General features: G+C 37.5%; 1 protein-coding gene across 1 annotated transcript in view; it reads left to right on the plus strand.

Moving 5' to 3' along the window:
• LOC150107279 (actin-binding LIM protein 2-like) overlaps nt 1-19,646 on the plus strand; it is a 508,439-nt gene that overhangs the window by 162,881 nt on the left and 325,912 nt on the right. The window contains exons 3-4 of the mRNA XM_090391129.1: nt 9,226-9,409; nt 16,010-16,140. Coding sequence (XP_090247255.1) covers nt 9,226-9,409; nt 16,010-16,140 — 315 coding nt within the window. The remainder of the gene's footprint in view (nt 1-9,225; nt 9,410-16,009; nt 16,141-19,646) is intronic.

The raw sequence follows: 19,646 nt of genomic DNA on the forward strand, positions 1-19,646 counted from the left end.
GTCATTGAACTTACTGGAGGTGTCATATAATAATAATGTTAGATTGTATCCTTATGGATAGGAGGATAAATAAAATAAGAGTGAAATGGATGAATCATGGAATTATGTAGAAACTTCTAAGAATGAGGATAGAGGAGATATAAAGAACAGGGGTACCCATCAGCAGCAACATGAGGAGTATAAAGTGCAAGCTAGGAAGGTGTCAAGTGTAGTAAAGAAAGAAAATTTGGCATATAAAAAAGGATTGGTTGAAGCAGTAAAGCAGAACCCTAGAGTATTCTGTAGTTATGTTGTTAGTAGAGGAAAGAGTGAATAGGACGATCAACTTTAATTGCTGGGGATTGAACAAGAATGCTGAAGATATGGTGGAAATGTTTAATGAGTATTTCATTAGTATATTTCATGTAGAGGCTAAGAGTAGTGTTGAATAGTAGGAAGGAGGACAGAAAACTGACAGCTCAAGAATGGAAAGCGTTTAGAATATTAAGTAACCTTGATGTTAATAAGGTGTAGGGTTGGATGGGGATATCACCATGTGTATGTATGTCAATGGGATGTGCAAAAGAGCTGGCAGTACCCTTGATTTGGTTGTTCAGCAGAAGTCTGGCAACCGAAACAGTTCCAGAAGAGTGGAAAGAAGGAAATATAGTGCCACTGCATAAGGGAGAATCTTAGTCAGTAGTGTCAAACTATCGGCCAATGTGTATATATCAAGTGTGGTGTTGAGTGTTAGAGAGGATGGTTAGAGACAGAATACAAACCTGGATTGATAAGAGTGGAAATCTTCCGAGAGAACATCTTGGGTTTGTTAAGGGGAAGTCGTGCCTTATTAACTTGGTTATATTTTATAATAGAGTGACTAGCATATTGGATGGGTGAGATGCTTATACAGTGATTTATTTGGATTTTGCTAAAGGATTTGACCATGTATCACATGGTAAGCTACTACTTGAAATTACCAGGCTGGATAGTCATGTGCTAGTTTTGTTACAAGGCTAGTTGACTAATAGATGCCAGTTAATTGTGTATGGAGGTGCAGTGTCCGCAAAAAGGATGGTGACAAGTGGGGTACCATATGATTTTGTTCTGGGACCACTGCTGTTTAACTTATATATCATTGATATAGTTCACTGCGTGAAAGGAGATGTTCAGTTGTTTGCTGATAATGCCAAATTAGGAGGAGTCAGGAAATTCTGATGTGTTGTTGTTGTTACAAGAGGATTTGAATAGGTTGGTGGTTTGGACTGAAGAATGGGGGATGTCATTTTAATATTGCTAAGTGTACAATTATGCACTTTGCTCAGAGAAGATGGAATAAGGTTTACCACATTGGAGGAACATTGCTTCAGGAGGTGATGGAAGCAAGGGATCTGGGAATTTTGATGGATAGGGAACTGAAGTTCAGTGCATCACAAAGTTATAAGGTCCTAAAAATTTGCTGCTATAATGCAAAGAATGCTGACGTGCAGATAAAGAGGTGATAGCTCCATGCTATAAGGTGCTAATTAGGCCTCATTTGGATTCTATGCACACATCTAGTCACCTGGCTATATTGGTGATAGGGAAATATTGGAGAGAGTGCAGAGGTAAATAGCTAAGACTGTCTCAGGAATAAGTAAAAGACAGAATGATATTATTATTATTATTATTATTATTACCACGGGCTACTCCAGGAGTCCTTAGACTCATCGAGGGAGGCCCTAAACATCATGTTCACACAGCTGTTCAACATTCTCACAGTATCTATCATACCTTGCCTTGAACTCGCTCACTGTCATAGCACCCACAACAGACTCTGGCAACTTATTCCACTCATTTACCACTCTAAAAGTAAAGAACCCAGCTCTAACACCCCTGCTAACCACGCTCTTGCCCAGCTTCCATGGGTGTCCCCTAGTTCTCCCACCACCAGTCCTGATCTCAAAAATATCATCTGAATTAATCCTATAGAATCCTTTTAGCAATTTGAATGTCTCAATCATATCTCCCCTTTTTCGCCTATCAACTAGTTTCTGCAACCCACAAATCTTCAACCTGTTCTCATATGGTTCATTCCATAGACCTGCTATCATCTTAGTCACTCGCCTCTGGATCCTCTCAACCTCCTCCCCATCAAGAAGGAACCGAGGTGACCAAATCTGGGCACAGTAGTCGAGATGAGGTCTTATCAGGGCTCGGTACAGAGGTACAATAAGTTGTTTTTCTCTGCTCGTCAAGGTATTTTTCAACAACCAAGTGAGTTGATGAGCTGATTTAGCTACTTTCGCAATGTGCCCCCTAAACTTCATCTCCCTATCCACCAACACTCCCAAGTCCCTGGCCTCATCAATCTCTTGGAGTACAGTTCCACCAATGTGGTATACTGCTGCTAATCTTTTCACTCCGAAATGCATAACCTTACATTTTGTCACATTAAATTGACATCCATTCTCCTTAGTCCAGAACTCCAATCTATCTAAGTCATCTTGCAAGACTTTGACATCTTCTGCATTCACTATCGCCCTACCCAACTTTGCATCATCAGCGAACAAATGAACTGTCCCACTTAGACCATTCCCTATATCGTTAATGAACAGATTAAACAGCAGTGGTCCAAGAACAGAACCCTGTGGCACACCACTAGTCACAGGCCGTTTTTTGGACTCTACTCCTGAATAAACTACTCTTTGATATCTCTCCATCAACCACCCAGCTATCCATCTCACCAACCCTATATCCATTCCCATATGTTGTAGTTTACGGATTAGAATTCCATGTGGTATCCTGTCAAACGCCTTTGCCAGGTCCAGCAGTATCACTGTAAACCCATTTCCCTTATCCAGTTCAGCCGTCACCTTGTTATAAAACTTGAGCAAGTTACTGAGGCATGATCTACCCTTCACAAAGCCATGCTGTCCTCTGTACAGTATCTCATTTTCATCAATCCATTCCTGTATTTTTCCCTTGACTACTTTCTCCAAGACCTTGACAACGACTCCTGATATGCTGATCGGTCGGTAATTTGCAACCATAGTCTTGGATCCTCCTTTATGCAGTGGAACTATTTTCTCCTCTTTCCACGCCTTTGGGACTAAGCCAGACCTGAGACTCAGATTAAACAACATGGTTAAGGGCACTGATAATTCATTAGCCGCTTCATGCAAGACCCGTGCCGGTATACCATCCAATCCCACAGATGTATTCACATTAAGGTTCTGTAATAGACTATTCACCTCCACTTCATTCATCACAATTCCCATATAAACTAATGGTTCCTTCATTTTTTCAACATCACCACCTGGATGATATACTTTTGCAAAGTGCGCGCTCAGTAACTCCACTATATCGACTGGTTCAGTGAACTCTTTACCATCGTCATTCCTTAAAATCATTTTGCCATGTACAGTTTTTTTCTTGCTTGCAGCATATTGAAAGAACTGTTTGGGATTCTCTTTTGCTTGCATAGCTAGTTTCCTTTCATAATCGGCTTTTGCTGTTTTTACCACACTCGTTACCCTTCTAGCCTGTACTTTATACCGTTCGTGTGCCTGCAGGTCACCCCTTTCTTTAAATTCCCTCCATAGTTGTTTCTTATTTTGCAGCTCAAGCTTAATGGTGTTATTCATCCATTTAACCCCTCCTTGTTTCACTATTCGGACCTTAGGTATACAATCAGCCATAACCTCCTGTAAATGCTCTTTGATCACTTCCCATGCTCTATCGACGTCCAGCCCTTGCAGTTGTACATGCCATGGCACTGATCCAAGCAATCTCCTAAGCTTGTCATACTTGCCAGCACTGTAAATCCACATATACCCTGTCTTAATCACAAATTTCACACCTTTAGCCACCTCCCAGGTCAAGACCTTATGATCACTCTCACCAATAGGTGGCAACATGGTCATATTCATTACAGTCAAATTCTCAGATACTATTACCAGGTCAAGCACTCTCACACCCCTAGTATTTTCAATTACATGCTGTTTCAGATACTTATCCCTTAATAATTGAATAAAATCCATTTCCTTCCTCACATGTGTCCTCTCCTCCTTCCAATCAATGTTACCATAGTTGAAATCCCCCATAATAATTACCCTCCTTCCACTCATTTCATCAATTTGTTTATGCATACCATCTCCACCATCTATTCCATCACCTGGTCTATAGCAGCACCCAACTGTATATTTTATTCTGCCAGTATCAATCTCACACCAAATAGCCTCAAATGAGCTCCTTTCACTATCCTGCAATACTTCAATTCTCCTTGGCTGCAGTTCATCAGCTATCATCAATAACACCCCTCCCCCAATTTTATTCTCTCTGTCCCTCCTAAACATACTATAACCTACACATTCTATCCCACTAACTATATCATCTTCCGTCAGCCATGTTTCACTAATGCCAATAACCTGTGGCCAGGAAGAGCCAATCAAGGCCAAAAATTCTTCCTTCTTGTTCCTAATACTCCTGGCATTAGTATACATGAATTGCAGTGTTCCCTTTGTCCCACCCCTATCTTGATGCGTTATTCTAAATATCCCATTCCCATTTTTTGTCCTTATTGCTGGCTCAGGTACATTATATGCATTTTTACACTCAACTGTCTCACTGATGTCTGGATATCCACTTCCCCCCCTCCTTTTTAGTTCTAGTTTCCCTGGTTCTGCACATCCATTTTCACTTCATTCAGCAACACTTTTTCCAGTCTCCGCACACCAAGTCCATTCAAATGCAGTCCATCCATCTTGTATAAGTCCTTTCGCCCATCAAACTCATTCCACACGTCCACAAATTCCACACCACACCGTCCGCATAACCTGCGCATAATATCATTTGCGATTATGGCCCTCCTTCTAAACTCCTCTCTGTCATACCGCTGTAACAGACTCACCATTCTAACTCTGTCACTCTTTTCTTTCGCTACCTTTAACAATACTTTCAAGTCCTCTCTCATAAAAAATTTATCACCTTTCAATTCATTCGTACCAGCCACAATTGTTATTTCTTTCACCCTCTGTTTTTGCACTCTAATGCTCTCACTTACATCCTTAAATTTCGCACCCGGCACCCGGCAAGTACGATTTAGTTACACTCCCATCTATTACTCCTCTTAATAACGAGTCACCATACAATACTCTCTCCTTCATTTCGGAAACTCGCCCACGCTGTTTATTTCCGTTAGCCGAATCACTCTGGAAAGAGTTTTGCAGGTGCTCTAATTGCCGCTGCGCATCTTGTATCACTGCGCGCAGCCTAGCGATCTCACTTCCTACAAATAATTCCTCATTTTTTTTATCATTCAAACCATTTTCTCTTTCTGTATAATTGCTCTCACTCTTTCTTAGATCACCGCTCACATTGCCATCTTGTACACTGCAATTCCCTATCGAGCCACTATTTTCACTCGCATTCTGCCTTTCTTCAACCATAACTGTCTCACAACCTGACACATACTTCGACTCCTCACTTTGCAATGAAACTTCGACTCCTCACTTTGATATGAAAGGACAACTTTAATAGATGCAGATACTAGGAAAATGACATTAAAAAAATATTACTGAATTACTTTGAGTAATCAGTATTTGGTAATGGCAGGGCTATTTAATTTGTCTTAGTGCTGGCAGGATCCGAAGGGAGTGGGAAGAGGAAATTATAGTTCCATTACATAAAGGAGACTTCAAGACAGAGGTAACAAATTATAGACCAGTCATTATTTCAGGAGTTAAGGTTTTGAAAATGTTGGTTAATGGCAGGTTTGGGTGGATAGGAATATAATACTGTGTGGTAACAGCATGGCTTTGTTAATAGGAAGGTGTTACCTTAAGAATTTAATCACTTTCTATAATAAAGTTGCAATTGAATTAAAGAAAATGGCTACTCCATGATTTTGTTGGACCTTAGCAAATACATTTGATCCTGCCAGCACTAATAAGACAAATTAAACAGTCCTGTCACTACCAAGTCTCTTACACTTTCTCATAATACACTGACCAATATTCCATCCAATCCTATGGCTTTATTCACATTAAAATTTTATAATAACCTACCCATCAACTTGTTAATCTATTCTCATATTAGTGCCTGTCACATTAGTCACTGCATTAATCTAAAGCTGGTTGACGCCCATGCATTCTGATTACTCAAAGTAATTCAGTAATATTTTTTTAATGTCATTTTCCTACCATTTGCATCCATTAAAGTTGTCCTTTCATATCATTCTTTCTTTTACTTATTCCTGAGACAGTCTTAGCTATTCACTTCTGCATTCTCTCCAGTGTTTCCCTATCACCAATATAGCCATGTGACCAGATCTGTGCACAGAATCCAAATGAGGCGTAATTAGCACCGTATCGAGTGGAGCTATAACCTCTTTATCTGCGCATGTCAGCATTCTTTGCTGGATGCTGCACAGAAATTCATTACATAAATTGGGATAGATATGAAGCTGATCACATAGATAAGTAGAAGGCTGGTGGACAAACATCACAGGGATGGTGGAGTGGGATCTAGGAGAAGGCATGTGACCACTGATCAGTGGTGTGCAATTTACTTTGACTGCTACTGTCTATTTGTATATTAATGGTATTTGAGATAATATGAGAAGGAATATCTAGTTGATTGTTATTGGTTCTAAAAAAAGTCAGTGTCAAAAAAGCGTAAGGTTATGCACTTTATTGTGAAATGAAGTTCAGAGAACATTGCAAATGCAGATAAAAATAACTCAAAGGATCACTTAAATGCTGAAGAACACACTGAAGCATACAGCTACAAAATTATTCATCTTTTATAAGGCTTTGATATGATTACATGGGAAATGTTGCTCGCTAGATTTGATAGTTTCAGTTTCTAGGGGATGAGAAAGGGAAGAATCCAGAAGTAACCAACCAAAATTTTGACTGATCTGCTTGCATCCTGTGAGAATAGACTGATGGTTTGTTGAAACATTGAGGATTGATGTGTTATAAAATTTGGTTGATAGGACAAAAGAAAGATATATGATAAACACATAAGTTTGTCAAGGGACTTATAACATATACTGAAATATTAATTATAAAATACTTTAATTAATACTTTTCTATATTTTGGCAACATTACATTTGCCATCATCAGGGATCACAACAAACAATGATATGTGCGCACAGTCACTAATAATGGGCAAATGAGGCTGAATAAAGGCAACAGAAATCAGGCCTAGAATCCTAAATGATGTCCCCTAGTGGGCTAAATTGAGTAGTCTTGGCCATTGGGCTGACGATCTTAGAATATATGGTTCCCAAATTTGGGGCAGTCTCATGCATCCAAATTTGTTGAGGTTTGGAAAATTTTTCAGGGCTATCTACAAGAATTGTAAAGGGATTTGTAGGCCAGATGCAGGATAAATTTTTCAGTATGTGACAAAATGGGAAAATAAAAAAAAAAGATAGTTAAGAATATGCTTAGCAAGTTCATGGGTAAAATTTGAGTTGAGTGAGAGAAGATCGTTAATATACAGGAGAAAGAGCAGGGGTGAAAGCATAGAGCCATGGGGCATGAAAGTCCTGATAGATTCTAAAGAGAAGAAATCATTCTAGTAACATGCATTTCCTCTTTGGTCATTCTAGTAATGACCAAAGAGGAAACTGGTGACCACATTTCAATGGATAGAAGGCAGACCATAAGATGATATCTAGGTAAGGAAGCCTTCATGTCAGACTCAACTAAATACCCTGGAAATGTCAAGAGTAAACCACATCAGGTTGTTCAGATCTTGTGTCCAAAGGCAGCACAGTTGGCCAAGAGATCTGCCATGGAATAAGAGTAGCAGAATCCATATTGGCGATCACTAATTAACTGTTGGGCTGCCAGCTAGTAAAGATGTTGGCTGTTGATGACCTACTTCTTTGTTTTTGAGAGGAATGAGGTAAGGACACTCTGAAGGGGAGACAGGAGTCAGCCATCACCGATGGCTGATTTCTGTCTCTCCTTCCAGGTATGGGCTGGATACAGGCCTACAACATTCCACTGGTTAGAATGTCAGATGAGCATGATAGCTTATAAAGGGCAGGACCATGGATATTAATTTCCTGGACATAGTTGATTTATAACATTTTGTTATATATCATAGTCACATGTTCAATCCCAGACTGGTCAGTTTATAAGCTTTTGTTAATGCTATGGCTATTTTTTACCCCATGTTGTAGCTACCAGTATTGAAATAAATATATTAACTACCCAATATGTGATTATTTTTAGACATTTTCAGTTCCAACACTTATAGGATGTCTTGAATTATATTTATGGTGGAGGGAGGCATTTACTTCTCTGTCATTATAAACAAAAAAAGTTGAAGGAAAAAATATTCAAAATTATGAAAACTCCCAGTAAAGTTTAGGTCTGCATGCATATTCTAATTATGCTGGTAGGTTTTCTGATTGGTTCCAAAATATCATCAGATGTACAGGACTGGTGATGTCACATAACATGGCAGCAATCCAGAGGGGGAAAAAAAGTAAAAAACAAAACAAAAACATTTAGGTTACATTTCTAGAATCAATATAAAGAAATTACATATTTTTTAAAAGAAAAAAAAGAGTAGAATACTTCTTTCTCAGTTTTTCAAGTTTTAATATCCACTAATTAGTGGTTCAAATTCTGCATATTCATATTCCATCGTTGGGTACAAAATAAGTTAATTGAACCACCTATTAAGCTAATCCCCCCCACCCCTTCTTATTTTACTTAGCAACTAAAAATTCTCACTCATCATGGATGATCAGACAAGCACTTTTTACAAGCCCTGGTATTCATTAAATGAACTACAATAAACACAGTGTGAAAAATGTTATTAATGAAAAATTATAGTATTATATATATATATATATATATATATATATTTAGTGATCTCTCAATTACCTGTTCTTCAAATGACTGAACCTTCAATTATAAGCAGACCTTGAATAACATTAATGTGTCAACCAGCTTCATACTGGTACCATGTAACTGTACCGTCATTTATTCATCAGGCAATTGTGATCACATATTTGAGAGATTATGTAATCTCTCAATTATGTAATCCCTCCCCATACACATATATATGGGGGGGGTGAGTATACCTATGGCTGCTTTATTACAAAATGGGCAGTTGTTTATCAGTGAGGGTGGAAGCTAGCAATAAAAGTTTATTACTTTAAATTTTGTAATTGTTCAAATTGGTTTCAGATATCCCTTGTTTTTTATAATCCTAATTTAAATATATTCTTTATTTAGAGTGCAATTCCTCCTTAGCACAAGGTGGATTTTTCCTTAAAAATGGCAGCTATTACTGTGCTAAAGATTATCAAGACCTCTTTGGTACAAAATGTGCAGGATGTGGAGAATATGTGGAAGGTGAAGTTGTTACTGCCCTTGGTAATACTTATCACCAAAAGTGCTTTGTGTGTGAAAGTTGCAGGTAATTTCTTCATTATCATCATCATCATTATTATTATTATTTTTTTGTTATTGTTATTATTATTGTTTAACTATCTCCTGGATATTCTAGAACTAATTGTAGGGAATCCACTTTAGTCTCTGTCTGTTAGTAATGATACTGAAAAACTAAAAAAACTGCATTTTAGAATTTGTTAGTTTGTTATTAGATTAAACAGAAGGAAGAAAGTAAGGATAATCTAAAGTAAATAAATAGAGGACTAGCAGAGAAATTACAGAAATATAATATAATATTATTAGTAGTAGTATTATCACACTCTCTATTTGGGCAATAAATTATAACAAAAATAGAGTTCTATGTAATATTCAGTCAAATGCCTTTGCAAAATCTAGCAGAATCATTGTGTAGCCATTTCCTTTATCCAACTCAACTGTCACTGTTATAAAAAGTTTTATTTAAAAGTTGTATTACTAAGGAATGACTGCCCCTTCAAAAAGCCATCTTGCCTCTCATAGATATCATATTCTTATCCATCTATTCTTGAATTGTCTTTTTGACTAATTTTTCCAGTACTTTTACCACCACTTCTGAGATACTGATTGGTAAATAATGTGCTACCTGCAGTCCTAGAACTTCCCTTATGCAATTGGAGTATTTTGCCTTCTTTCCACTCCCTTGATACTCTACCAGAACTGAGACTTAAATGAAAGAGCCTAGTCACAGGCATTCCCACAGCTGTATTTACATTGAGATTCTTCAATATCCTAAGAACCTCCAATTCATCCATCTCTATTCCTACATAAGTCTCTGTCACATGTGTCACAGCATTAACCTCACTTGTATGGTATTGGTGCAAAAAAAACCAGTACTGAACTTCAACACTCCCTTCAGTATACGTGCTAGTGCTTTGAGATATGTCATTCGTCTGCATGCACATTAATAGAAAGGCACGTAGAGTGTATGCCATTATTTAGCTGTAGCAGTAGTGTTGATGTTGGAAGAAAAGACGTTTATTGCTGAGCTTTATTTTTATTCATTCACAGTTGGTAGAGCAAATGATCTACCATTTGCTACAGTGAGGCCCCTTCATTTTGTGTGGTTTCCACTCATGGCATAGTTGGGCCCTACCTCATTGAAGAGGTTGGTGTAACTGTTACCTTGAATAGCCTAATGCTATATCAAGAATATGTTGGTTCCGTTCACACAGGATTTGCATAGAATGTGTCTTGCAAAAAAAAACTTTCATTTCATGCACAGGTATTCCAACAGGACAGAACAACCTGACATACATCATGTGGTTCTAGAGCCTATTTATCAGGACACTTTTCTGGGAGGCTTATTGCAAGGTTCACAGAATTCCAATATCCTTCTCGTTCTCCTGATTTCACATCACTTGATGCCTTCATTTGGAGTATGTTGAAGGCATGGGTATTCCACTATCGCCCACCTTCAAACCTTGATAAGCTAAGAAAGAAAATTACACAATATGTCCAGAAGATGTTCTGACCATTGTTCTTCAAGATGACAGAGAACCCTCACATGCATTATGAAACCTGTCTTGAAAGACAAAGTGCCCATATCTATCACGTACTCTGCTGTCGTTAATGCTTTATTCCACCAATAGTTGTGGATGTATATATCATCATGTGTAAACATATATTTCTTTGTTAATAAACTTGTTTACTCCTTAACATATATCATTGTAGTTATTCAGTACTTTTTTTTTCTCTACTATACTATATGAAATACCCTTGGAAAGTGGTCACTAAGTAACTGGACTATTTTATCTATTTCTGTCACCTTGTTACTATCAGCACTCATTCTTCCATAGTCATTTTTCCTCTTATTTGCCACATAGTGAACAGATTTGGTTGCCGGGTTTTCATGGTGACAAAAATATGTTGGAAAGGGTCTGGAGAAGATTCACAAAGTTGGTCAGTGGTCTTTGGAATGTGGAATATGAGTACAGATTGAGAGAATGCAAGTTGCAGATCCTCGTGAATAGGAGGAAGAGGGGGGTTGATATGATTGAGACATCAGCTAGTCAGGGGTTGTTATCAGGTTGACATGGAAAGTTTTTTCATAGAATGGGAGAGGGGGATAGAACAAGAGGCCATTGCTGGAACTGTGTAAGGAGGGGTGTGAGCAGAGGAATGAGGAGAAGGTTCTTTGCATGGAGAGTGGTTGGTGAGTTTAATGCATTGCCTGAGTGTATTATGAATGTAGACATGTTGAATCAGTTTAAAGCACGGTTGGATGAGCATTGTGTCAATAGCGTGTACCTCTCATGATGAGTCTCAGACCCCATGGAGGTCAGATGTTAATAATAATAATAATAATAAATAGCAAAAGAACTCATTGGGATTTATTTTGGCCTGCTCAGCTAGTCTTATCATAATCTGATTTTGCCTTCCTTACCATACAGGTCACCTTTCTTGCCTGTCGCTTGTACTGTTCATGAGTTTGCTGGTCACCTTTCTCCTTATATATCCTTCACAGCATCATTTTCTTTTCCTGAAGCTCATGTTTAATCATATTACTCATCCATCTAACTCCTACCTGATTAACCCTCCTTACCTTAGGTATATAATTTAATATAGCTTTTTAAATTAAACATATTATTATTATTACATGACACCTCCAGGGAGTACAAAGACTCATCGAGGGAGGGCACCTACTCCACAACTCTCCATCTACTGCCGACCACCACTACTAGTATTGCCGACCACCACTACTGCCCAAAGCGGGATTCGAACCCGAACCCTTTTGACTGGAGAACAGATACACTAACCACTCGGCCAGCCAGGTGGCCATTTGATATTTGGTTGTTTGATGATTAAACATATGTCATGTCGTTGTTTTTCTTATTTTATATCTTCCCTTTCTATCTTTCAATCGCTATTTTACTTCTTCAGATATCGGGCCTAATATACTTACATCTAGGATTGTTTCCTCTTCAGATACTGGCAAATTTATATTATGCTGCACCAGCCACTATCCTATAGCAGAAAAGATCCCTACTCAGGGAGACAATACTAGATTCTGAGGCGTTCTTACACTATATTTTACTTTAATATGGCTGTATAGGTTCAGACTGCAGTCGTGACCTAAATCTATGATTATATATACTTTCTAATTCCTTCCCGCCAAAAGAGGTTCTATTTTTATAAGTGGTAATTCGTAATCGTAATCAGGCATGACTCAAGTAAAGGCAAATAAATCATGTTTATTGGAATATCAAAGCAAAATACACTAAAGAAATTCAGGCATTCAATTTATCTCAATACTAAATTAGGAAACTTGAGTTAAAAGATCAACACACTTTAAATTTAAATCAAAGGGTATAAAGCATGTAAGACACAGTGCCTGATAATTGGGATAGAGAGCAAATGATATGGTTTTAACTAAAATCCCTTCAGCAAGCTATTCATAAGATAATATAACTAACATTCTAATGTTATTCAGTTACTATAAGTTTACAGTCCTAATCTCGTTATGTCAAATCAATGACATACAACACAAAAGATCTCTTCCAAACATTTCTTCTTATTCTCAAAAGGAGGCTAACTTTCTAATTAGAGTCTGTCCACAAAGTTCTGAATAATGTTCATAATTTACATTCACAAGTAATTTTCTCTCTTCTAAGGAATTCTAAACACAAAATAGAGTAATTCTACTTTACCGAACCTTTTCCGACGTCCTTCTGCACCACGTGTACATCTGGTTACCTCTTGTCTATTGGCTGGCCTCATGCCAGCGTAGGGGCTATGCTATCTTTATAATTACTTCCGATCACAGACTCAATTCTTTGCATCTCAGGAAACATCTCTATTCCTCTCGATGGGACTCTTCAGCGAGGGCTCGATTCTGCTAGGACTGGAAAATTTCATCTTCAGCTCTGTGTAGAATCCTACAACATTCTCAGGAAAACTCGCCGTCCGACATCGTAGCACTGACATTTCATCTCCCTTACTCGAACACCAGCTAACTTCTGAACCAGGAACCAGGAAAACAATAAGAAAAAAGAGAGCCGATAATACGGCGCTCATTCCCTTATATTCTTCGTTCGAGCGCGCCCTTTTTCAGAGTCCCCTTTGCACATGACCTGTATCTTTTCTCCCCTTGGGTTCATTCCTTGCTCTCCCCTTTGCTGTTATATTGTTGTATTCACAGAATTCGCATCAATGTACTTTCCGCGTAAGCTACTTCTCCGGCGTTACGCTGGATACGTGTAGTTGTATACCTTCTATGAATTGTTGATATCTATATGGTGACTCACAATCATTCTACCCAGCTAAAGTGAGGCTTAAATAATATTAACAAATTCCTCTTTTGAGAAATCTCTAATTCGATCTTGGTATGATCACAATAGATTAAAATACATGGTACATAAAATAAAATGCAATTTTATACATATGTGTAGAAGTTTCACTTTAATTTCAGCTGATGTGCAGGTATTTCTCATTGTTTGTATTGTTTTAGTATGTTAGACCCTGAATGAATGATTTCTTTGCAAGATTCCTTCATTCAGGATCTAACACATACAAATTTATTGTTTTAATACTGACCATATTGTAATGCGTACAAACATCTTACATTCTTTGCCTACCAGTTTCGCTAGCAAACTGTCTAGCTTTTTCAAGGCGTTGACGGAAAAGCATAAAAACGTTGTGAACAATCTGGTAGCTAAGGTTACACGTTCGCGTGACAGAGACTGAAAGGACTTATTGTTCTTATTCATTATCACGCATGCGTGTTTGTTGTAAATGCGTAATGTGATTACTGGCTAGCTGTAGTTCAGATGGATTTAGAGAGAAGATCAGGTTTTTCCACGAACTGTTCAGAATAGTACCCTGATTTCTGTTGAGGTTTCCGCCAGTTATTAACACTATTGTGACTTCCTTGAATAAACGATGTTTGTAGTCGTCATCCAAATATGGCATAGAGCTGTTTTGCCACTCTATCGTGTTGTTAGACCTACAGAAATGATGTGCTAAGCTGGAAGAAATACTTCTGTTGTGGTTTACATCACCAACATGTTCTTTTTGTCTGATCTCTAAACTCCGTGAAGTTTGTCCGATGTAGGCATGACCACAGGAGCAAGGAATGCAATATACTCCTGGATATTTGTAGAATGGCACCTTATGTTTTGGGGATCCTAAAACCTGTCTGATGCTGGTGGTTGGTTTGAAGACCACTCTGATGTTGTAGGCTGTTAGTATTCTGGCAATTTGATAAGAAATTGACCTGATGAAAGGGATCACTACAGTAGAAACGTGCTGGGAGATTGATTCTTCTTGTCTGGGGTTGTCACCGTATAGATATTTTTTGATGATGTTTGGAGGATATCCATTTTGTGATAATGTGTTGGCTCTTAGTGAGAGTTCAGTCTGTGTATCCTCCTCTTCTGATATAAACTTTCGGGCTCTATTTTTCAACATGTGGATAATGCTCAGTTTGTGTGTCCTGTGATGGTTTTGATCACCCTATTCCCATCTCCACCCAGCAAGATAATCTATCTGATATCATTTTTCCTCCTATACATGAGATAGCAAAAAAATTCCTTTGGATTCTCCTTGGATTACAGTGCCAGTTTCCTCTCATATTCTAATTTTTCTCTCCCTACTACATTAGTTACTTTCCTAGTCTGAGCCTTATATTCCTGATGCAACTATTCTCCACATCTCTCTCTCTCTCTCTCTCTCTTTCTCTTTATATGCCTTCCATAATCTCTCTTTCTTCTGAAATTCCCCTTTTGTCATCTTTTTGACTACAAATTGCTTTTTCTGTTATTTTTGCAAGGATATATTGTTTAAACTTCTAAAATAGAATCATAAAAATAGTTAACATGCATATTGTTTTTTTTTTTTTTTTTTTCAAATCTGCTTGCAACATTTTTATTAGCTGTACCTTGATCTGCTTCTAGTATATTCTGTGTAAGTTATCAAATTTCTTAAAAGCAGCAGCAAAAGTTTTCTCATATGTTTTCATGGTGCAGGGGTGTAAAATGAAGTAATCAAAACATTCTGGAATAATAGATAAGCTTCTTATTGTAAATTCTGTTTTCGGTATACTTTAGCAAACACAATAAAAATATATAACTACAGAAATACAGCTGGCTGAAATAAAATATTTTCTGATACTCAGTTCTTTTCTCTTCTTATTGTTCTAATCCTTTACTTGTTTTTCATATCAAGAATAACTATATTTGGTAAGACAGGAGGTAATAATATTTTTGAATGTTACTTCCAAAGTTCTGGTGGTCTTATGACAACATAAACTGTGACTTTTTGATTTCAGAAAAATTATTATTCAGAACTAAGTATTTCAAAGTCTTGCACCATTTTTTATTGTATAGGTAATATCAAACTGAAACTTATTTTGAAATGAACTAAATTTCATATGGATTTTTTTTTTTCCCTTTCCCTTCAGAATAGAAAACTTTTTCATAGAAGGTTTGGGGGAGGGGCTTTCTATAATTTGTTCCATTTCTAATTCATTTTATTTGAGATATATTATTTTAAAACAGGAAGATGTACATTATGTACAGATTATATTAATTAAAGAATCTGCATTAAGAAATCTCTTTTAAATTGATGCATAATATATTTTTTTTTTCAGACAGCCTTTTCCATCTGGTGAGAAGGTGACTTATACAGGGAAGGTATGCCTCTGTTCTAAATGTATTCAAATTCCAATAGTGTCTGCTGAAACTCCAGAAGAATCTACAGATATTATCATGGAAATTAAAAGTATGTTTTTTCCTACCCTTTCTTATAAAATATTTTGGCTGTAGTAGTTTTTTTATACGCCTACATTCTGCAAAAAAACTGCTTATTGCTTGACATTACAAAAAATATTTTTATTGGTATATCTGCTTTAGTTTCTGTGTCAGTCATGTTATTTATAAGAACAGAAATGCTTATATGAAAAAATTCCAAATTAAAATTTGGAGTCTTTTATGTTCTGTTTTTTTTTTTTTTTTTAAATTATTATTCTGTAATGAAGATGTACATCATGTGGCATGGTTGGCTAAGTGGTTAGCATATCTGCTCTCCAGCTAAAAGGCTGTGGGTTCAAATCAGCCATTGTTGTGGATGTTTGTGATTGTTCTACTAACTCTGTGTTCTGTATGGAAAGGAATTCTGCAACCTACCACTTCTTCTAGCAGAAAGCTTCACTCCTAAAAAACCCTGTGAGGTATGGGAGCTAGCATACAGCATCCATTGATTTCAAATGTGAATAGCTAGTTAGTGAGTGTTCTTTATTGTTTCATGGAAAGGTACAAATATGAACAATATCATTATATATCTGTATGTAGAGTGATATTAATAAGTAACTTATGCACATAGAGCCTCCATAGCTCAATCAATATAGACAAAGTCCTCTGATTGAAAAAACCTGGTTTCGATTCCCATCAGTGATGTGAGGAATCTTTATATGTTTTTTTCAATGAAAGGTGAGTTAGCCAGTCTCATACAGAGGTAGGGAGTTTTTCACATGGAAACTCAGGTTTTTTGTCTCCCAGAACAGGCAACCTCCCTGTAAACACACACAGATTACAGTCATGAATATTGCCCTTAGAGGACGCAGCAGAGGAGTGACAACCAACTGCATTAATTTGTCGTAAGCCCCTCAAAAGTTTTAGTTCTTAGCTTACATTCTGACATTATTTTTGAGTATGAAATTTAGATGGTGTGAGAGGATGGAGTCTCTTAAACTTGTTTCATCCATGCATTTCCATAGTATTGTGCTACTGAAGGTTATGATATTATTGTTTCCAGAAGAGAAAATGTTCGTCTTTCCTTTAAAACTAAGTTTCATATCCCTTACAGCTATTTTATTGATGGGCATTGCTGTTTTCTTTGCAGATGTTTCTTTACTGTTGACCACCCAATTTTACTACCACATTTAGATTGTAAAAAACAACACACTATTATGTGGCTGTTATTGATATTTATATGCCTGTGGTCTACAAATTTTTAAGGTGCCGTTTTCTGATGCCGTTTTTTTTTTTTTATTCTCCAGAAGCAGTAGGTAGAGCTCTTTAAGACAATTAAATTTTGGAAATTCGTAGGTTGTCAACTCTATCTGTAGCCATCACTGATAGCTGAGCCTGTGACTACTAATGATGTTGAAGACATCCAGGAAAGAGTATGATAGACAACTACTGTCATCTTGTGATCCTAATCCCAACAATTGTAATGTTAAATCACAATCTGAAAAAGTGTGAGTGCAACAGCTAATTTTTCTAAGAAATGTTGCTACAAGTATGCACAAGCACTTACATCCTTTGAAGTGATTATTTTCCTCTTATTCAGTACATAGCAGAACTCCTTTAGATTGCCTTTGGACTCACTGGACAATCTCTTGTCATGTTGTGCTTTTTTTCCTTTCCTTACCACCATGCATACCACTTTCCTAGTCTTCCTAGTACCTCCAGGGAGTCAGGGAATCATTGAGGAAGGCTGCATATTACCTGCACAAGTTTTCACACTTGTTTTGGAATTCATTCATACTACCTGCACTCACCACCTCCAATGGCAATCCATTACAATTATGCACCACTCTATGAGAGAGAAACCTACATCTCATCCCCTTCATGATGACATTCATTCTGAACTTTTAAGGATGTCCTCTTCTCTTATCCCCAACCTTCATAAAAAGAAAAATTCCATCTACTGATATCCTGTATGACCCCTTTCAGAAGTCTCAATCATATCACCCCTTTTTATCCTGTTTGCTAGTGGCTGCAGTCCATAAATTCTCAACCAGTCTTCATAATCTATATTCCACAATCCTGGCATAATTTTTAATACTCTCCTTTGCACTCTCTCTTGACTGTATCAGAATCACCACAGAAACCAGGAGACCAGACATGCATACTATAGTCCAAGTGAGATCTTATCAAGGCCTTGTAAAGAGACAAAATGACTTCCTTATCTTTACATGTCAAAATTTGTTTCAACATTTGATAATAACTTTCAGCATAATAACTTCTCAGCATAATAGCTTCTTTTCCTGCCTAATTTCAGGCAGGAAATTATGTGAAATAAAGTGTAAATTAAATGAAATAAATTCCACTTTATTATCTGTGAGCTTACAAATGAGCTTTTTATAATCACTCAGTTATTCCATATATCCCTTTTCTGACTGAAACATTCCTTTGTTTGGCAATTCCCCTACCAGGTTATGATATCTCATTCACCATTGCATCCTTTCAGGATGCCGCCAAGTCTGACACTTGAAAACTTCATATTGCTTCATCACATGCTATCTTAGGTCATTATCCCAGAGTAACTCCAGAAATTCACTCTTTCTTATGACTGTTACTCTTATGGCAAACTCAAAGGACAGAATAACCCTTCTCATTGGAGAAGGGTTATTCTGCTCTGCTACACACAACCCATTGTCTCCACTGCTTACTTAATCCACCAACTACATGCATCGCATATACTGTACCATCTATTGTATTTTTTTGTCTGTGAATTGCATGTGTTCTCCTGGCTGATTTGCCTGTATGTGAGATTTAACAAATTAATGCAATACCACAAGTAAAAGAGTGACTAATATATTTAATAAAAAAATATTTCAACCTGAAAATTATGGGCATTATCAGTGCCATCACAGTGGATTATTTAAAATAATAAGAGTCGTGATTCGAGATTTCATCAGGAAAGTGAGAGACTTTAGATACTTAGGTTCAACAGTGGAAGAAGATGGAGGAGCTGAGAAGGAAGTGGGATGCAGGATACAAGTGGGCTGGAGGAACTGGAGGGAGATGGCCGGAGTGTTATGTGATAAGAGGGTGCCGATCAATCTGAAAGGCAAAATCTATAGGACAGTAGTGAGGCCAGCTATGACATATGCTATAGAAACTGTGGCCCTGAGGAACAATAACATCAGCTGGATGGAAGCAGCAGAGATGAGAATGCTTAGGTGGATGTGCGTTGTGACCAGAAAGGATCGTCTGAGAAATGACTATGTCAGGGGAACAGTAAAAGTTACGAACTTAGGAGCGAAGATACAGGAGGCAAGGTTGAGATGGTTTGATCATGTGATGAGGAGGGAGGACCAATATGTGGGAAGAAGGGTCATGCAGATGGATGTGCAAGCAAGGCAGAAGCGTGGGCAGCCAAAGAAGAGATGGAGCGAGCTGGTAGAAGAGGACTTGAGGATGAAGAACTTGGATGTGGTGACAGCCCAAGACAGGAAGGTGTGGAGGAGACTCATTATCAACAGTGACCCCACTTAAGTG

Source organism: Typopeltis vanoorti, chromosome 4, assembly GCF_054136105.1.
Source record: "Typopeltis vanoorti isolate ZY-2024b chromosome 4, IOZ_Tvanoo_1.0, whole genome shotgun sequence".
NCBI lineage: Eukaryota > Metazoa > Arthropoda > Arachnida > Uropygi > Thelyphonidae > Typopeltis > Typopeltis vanoorti.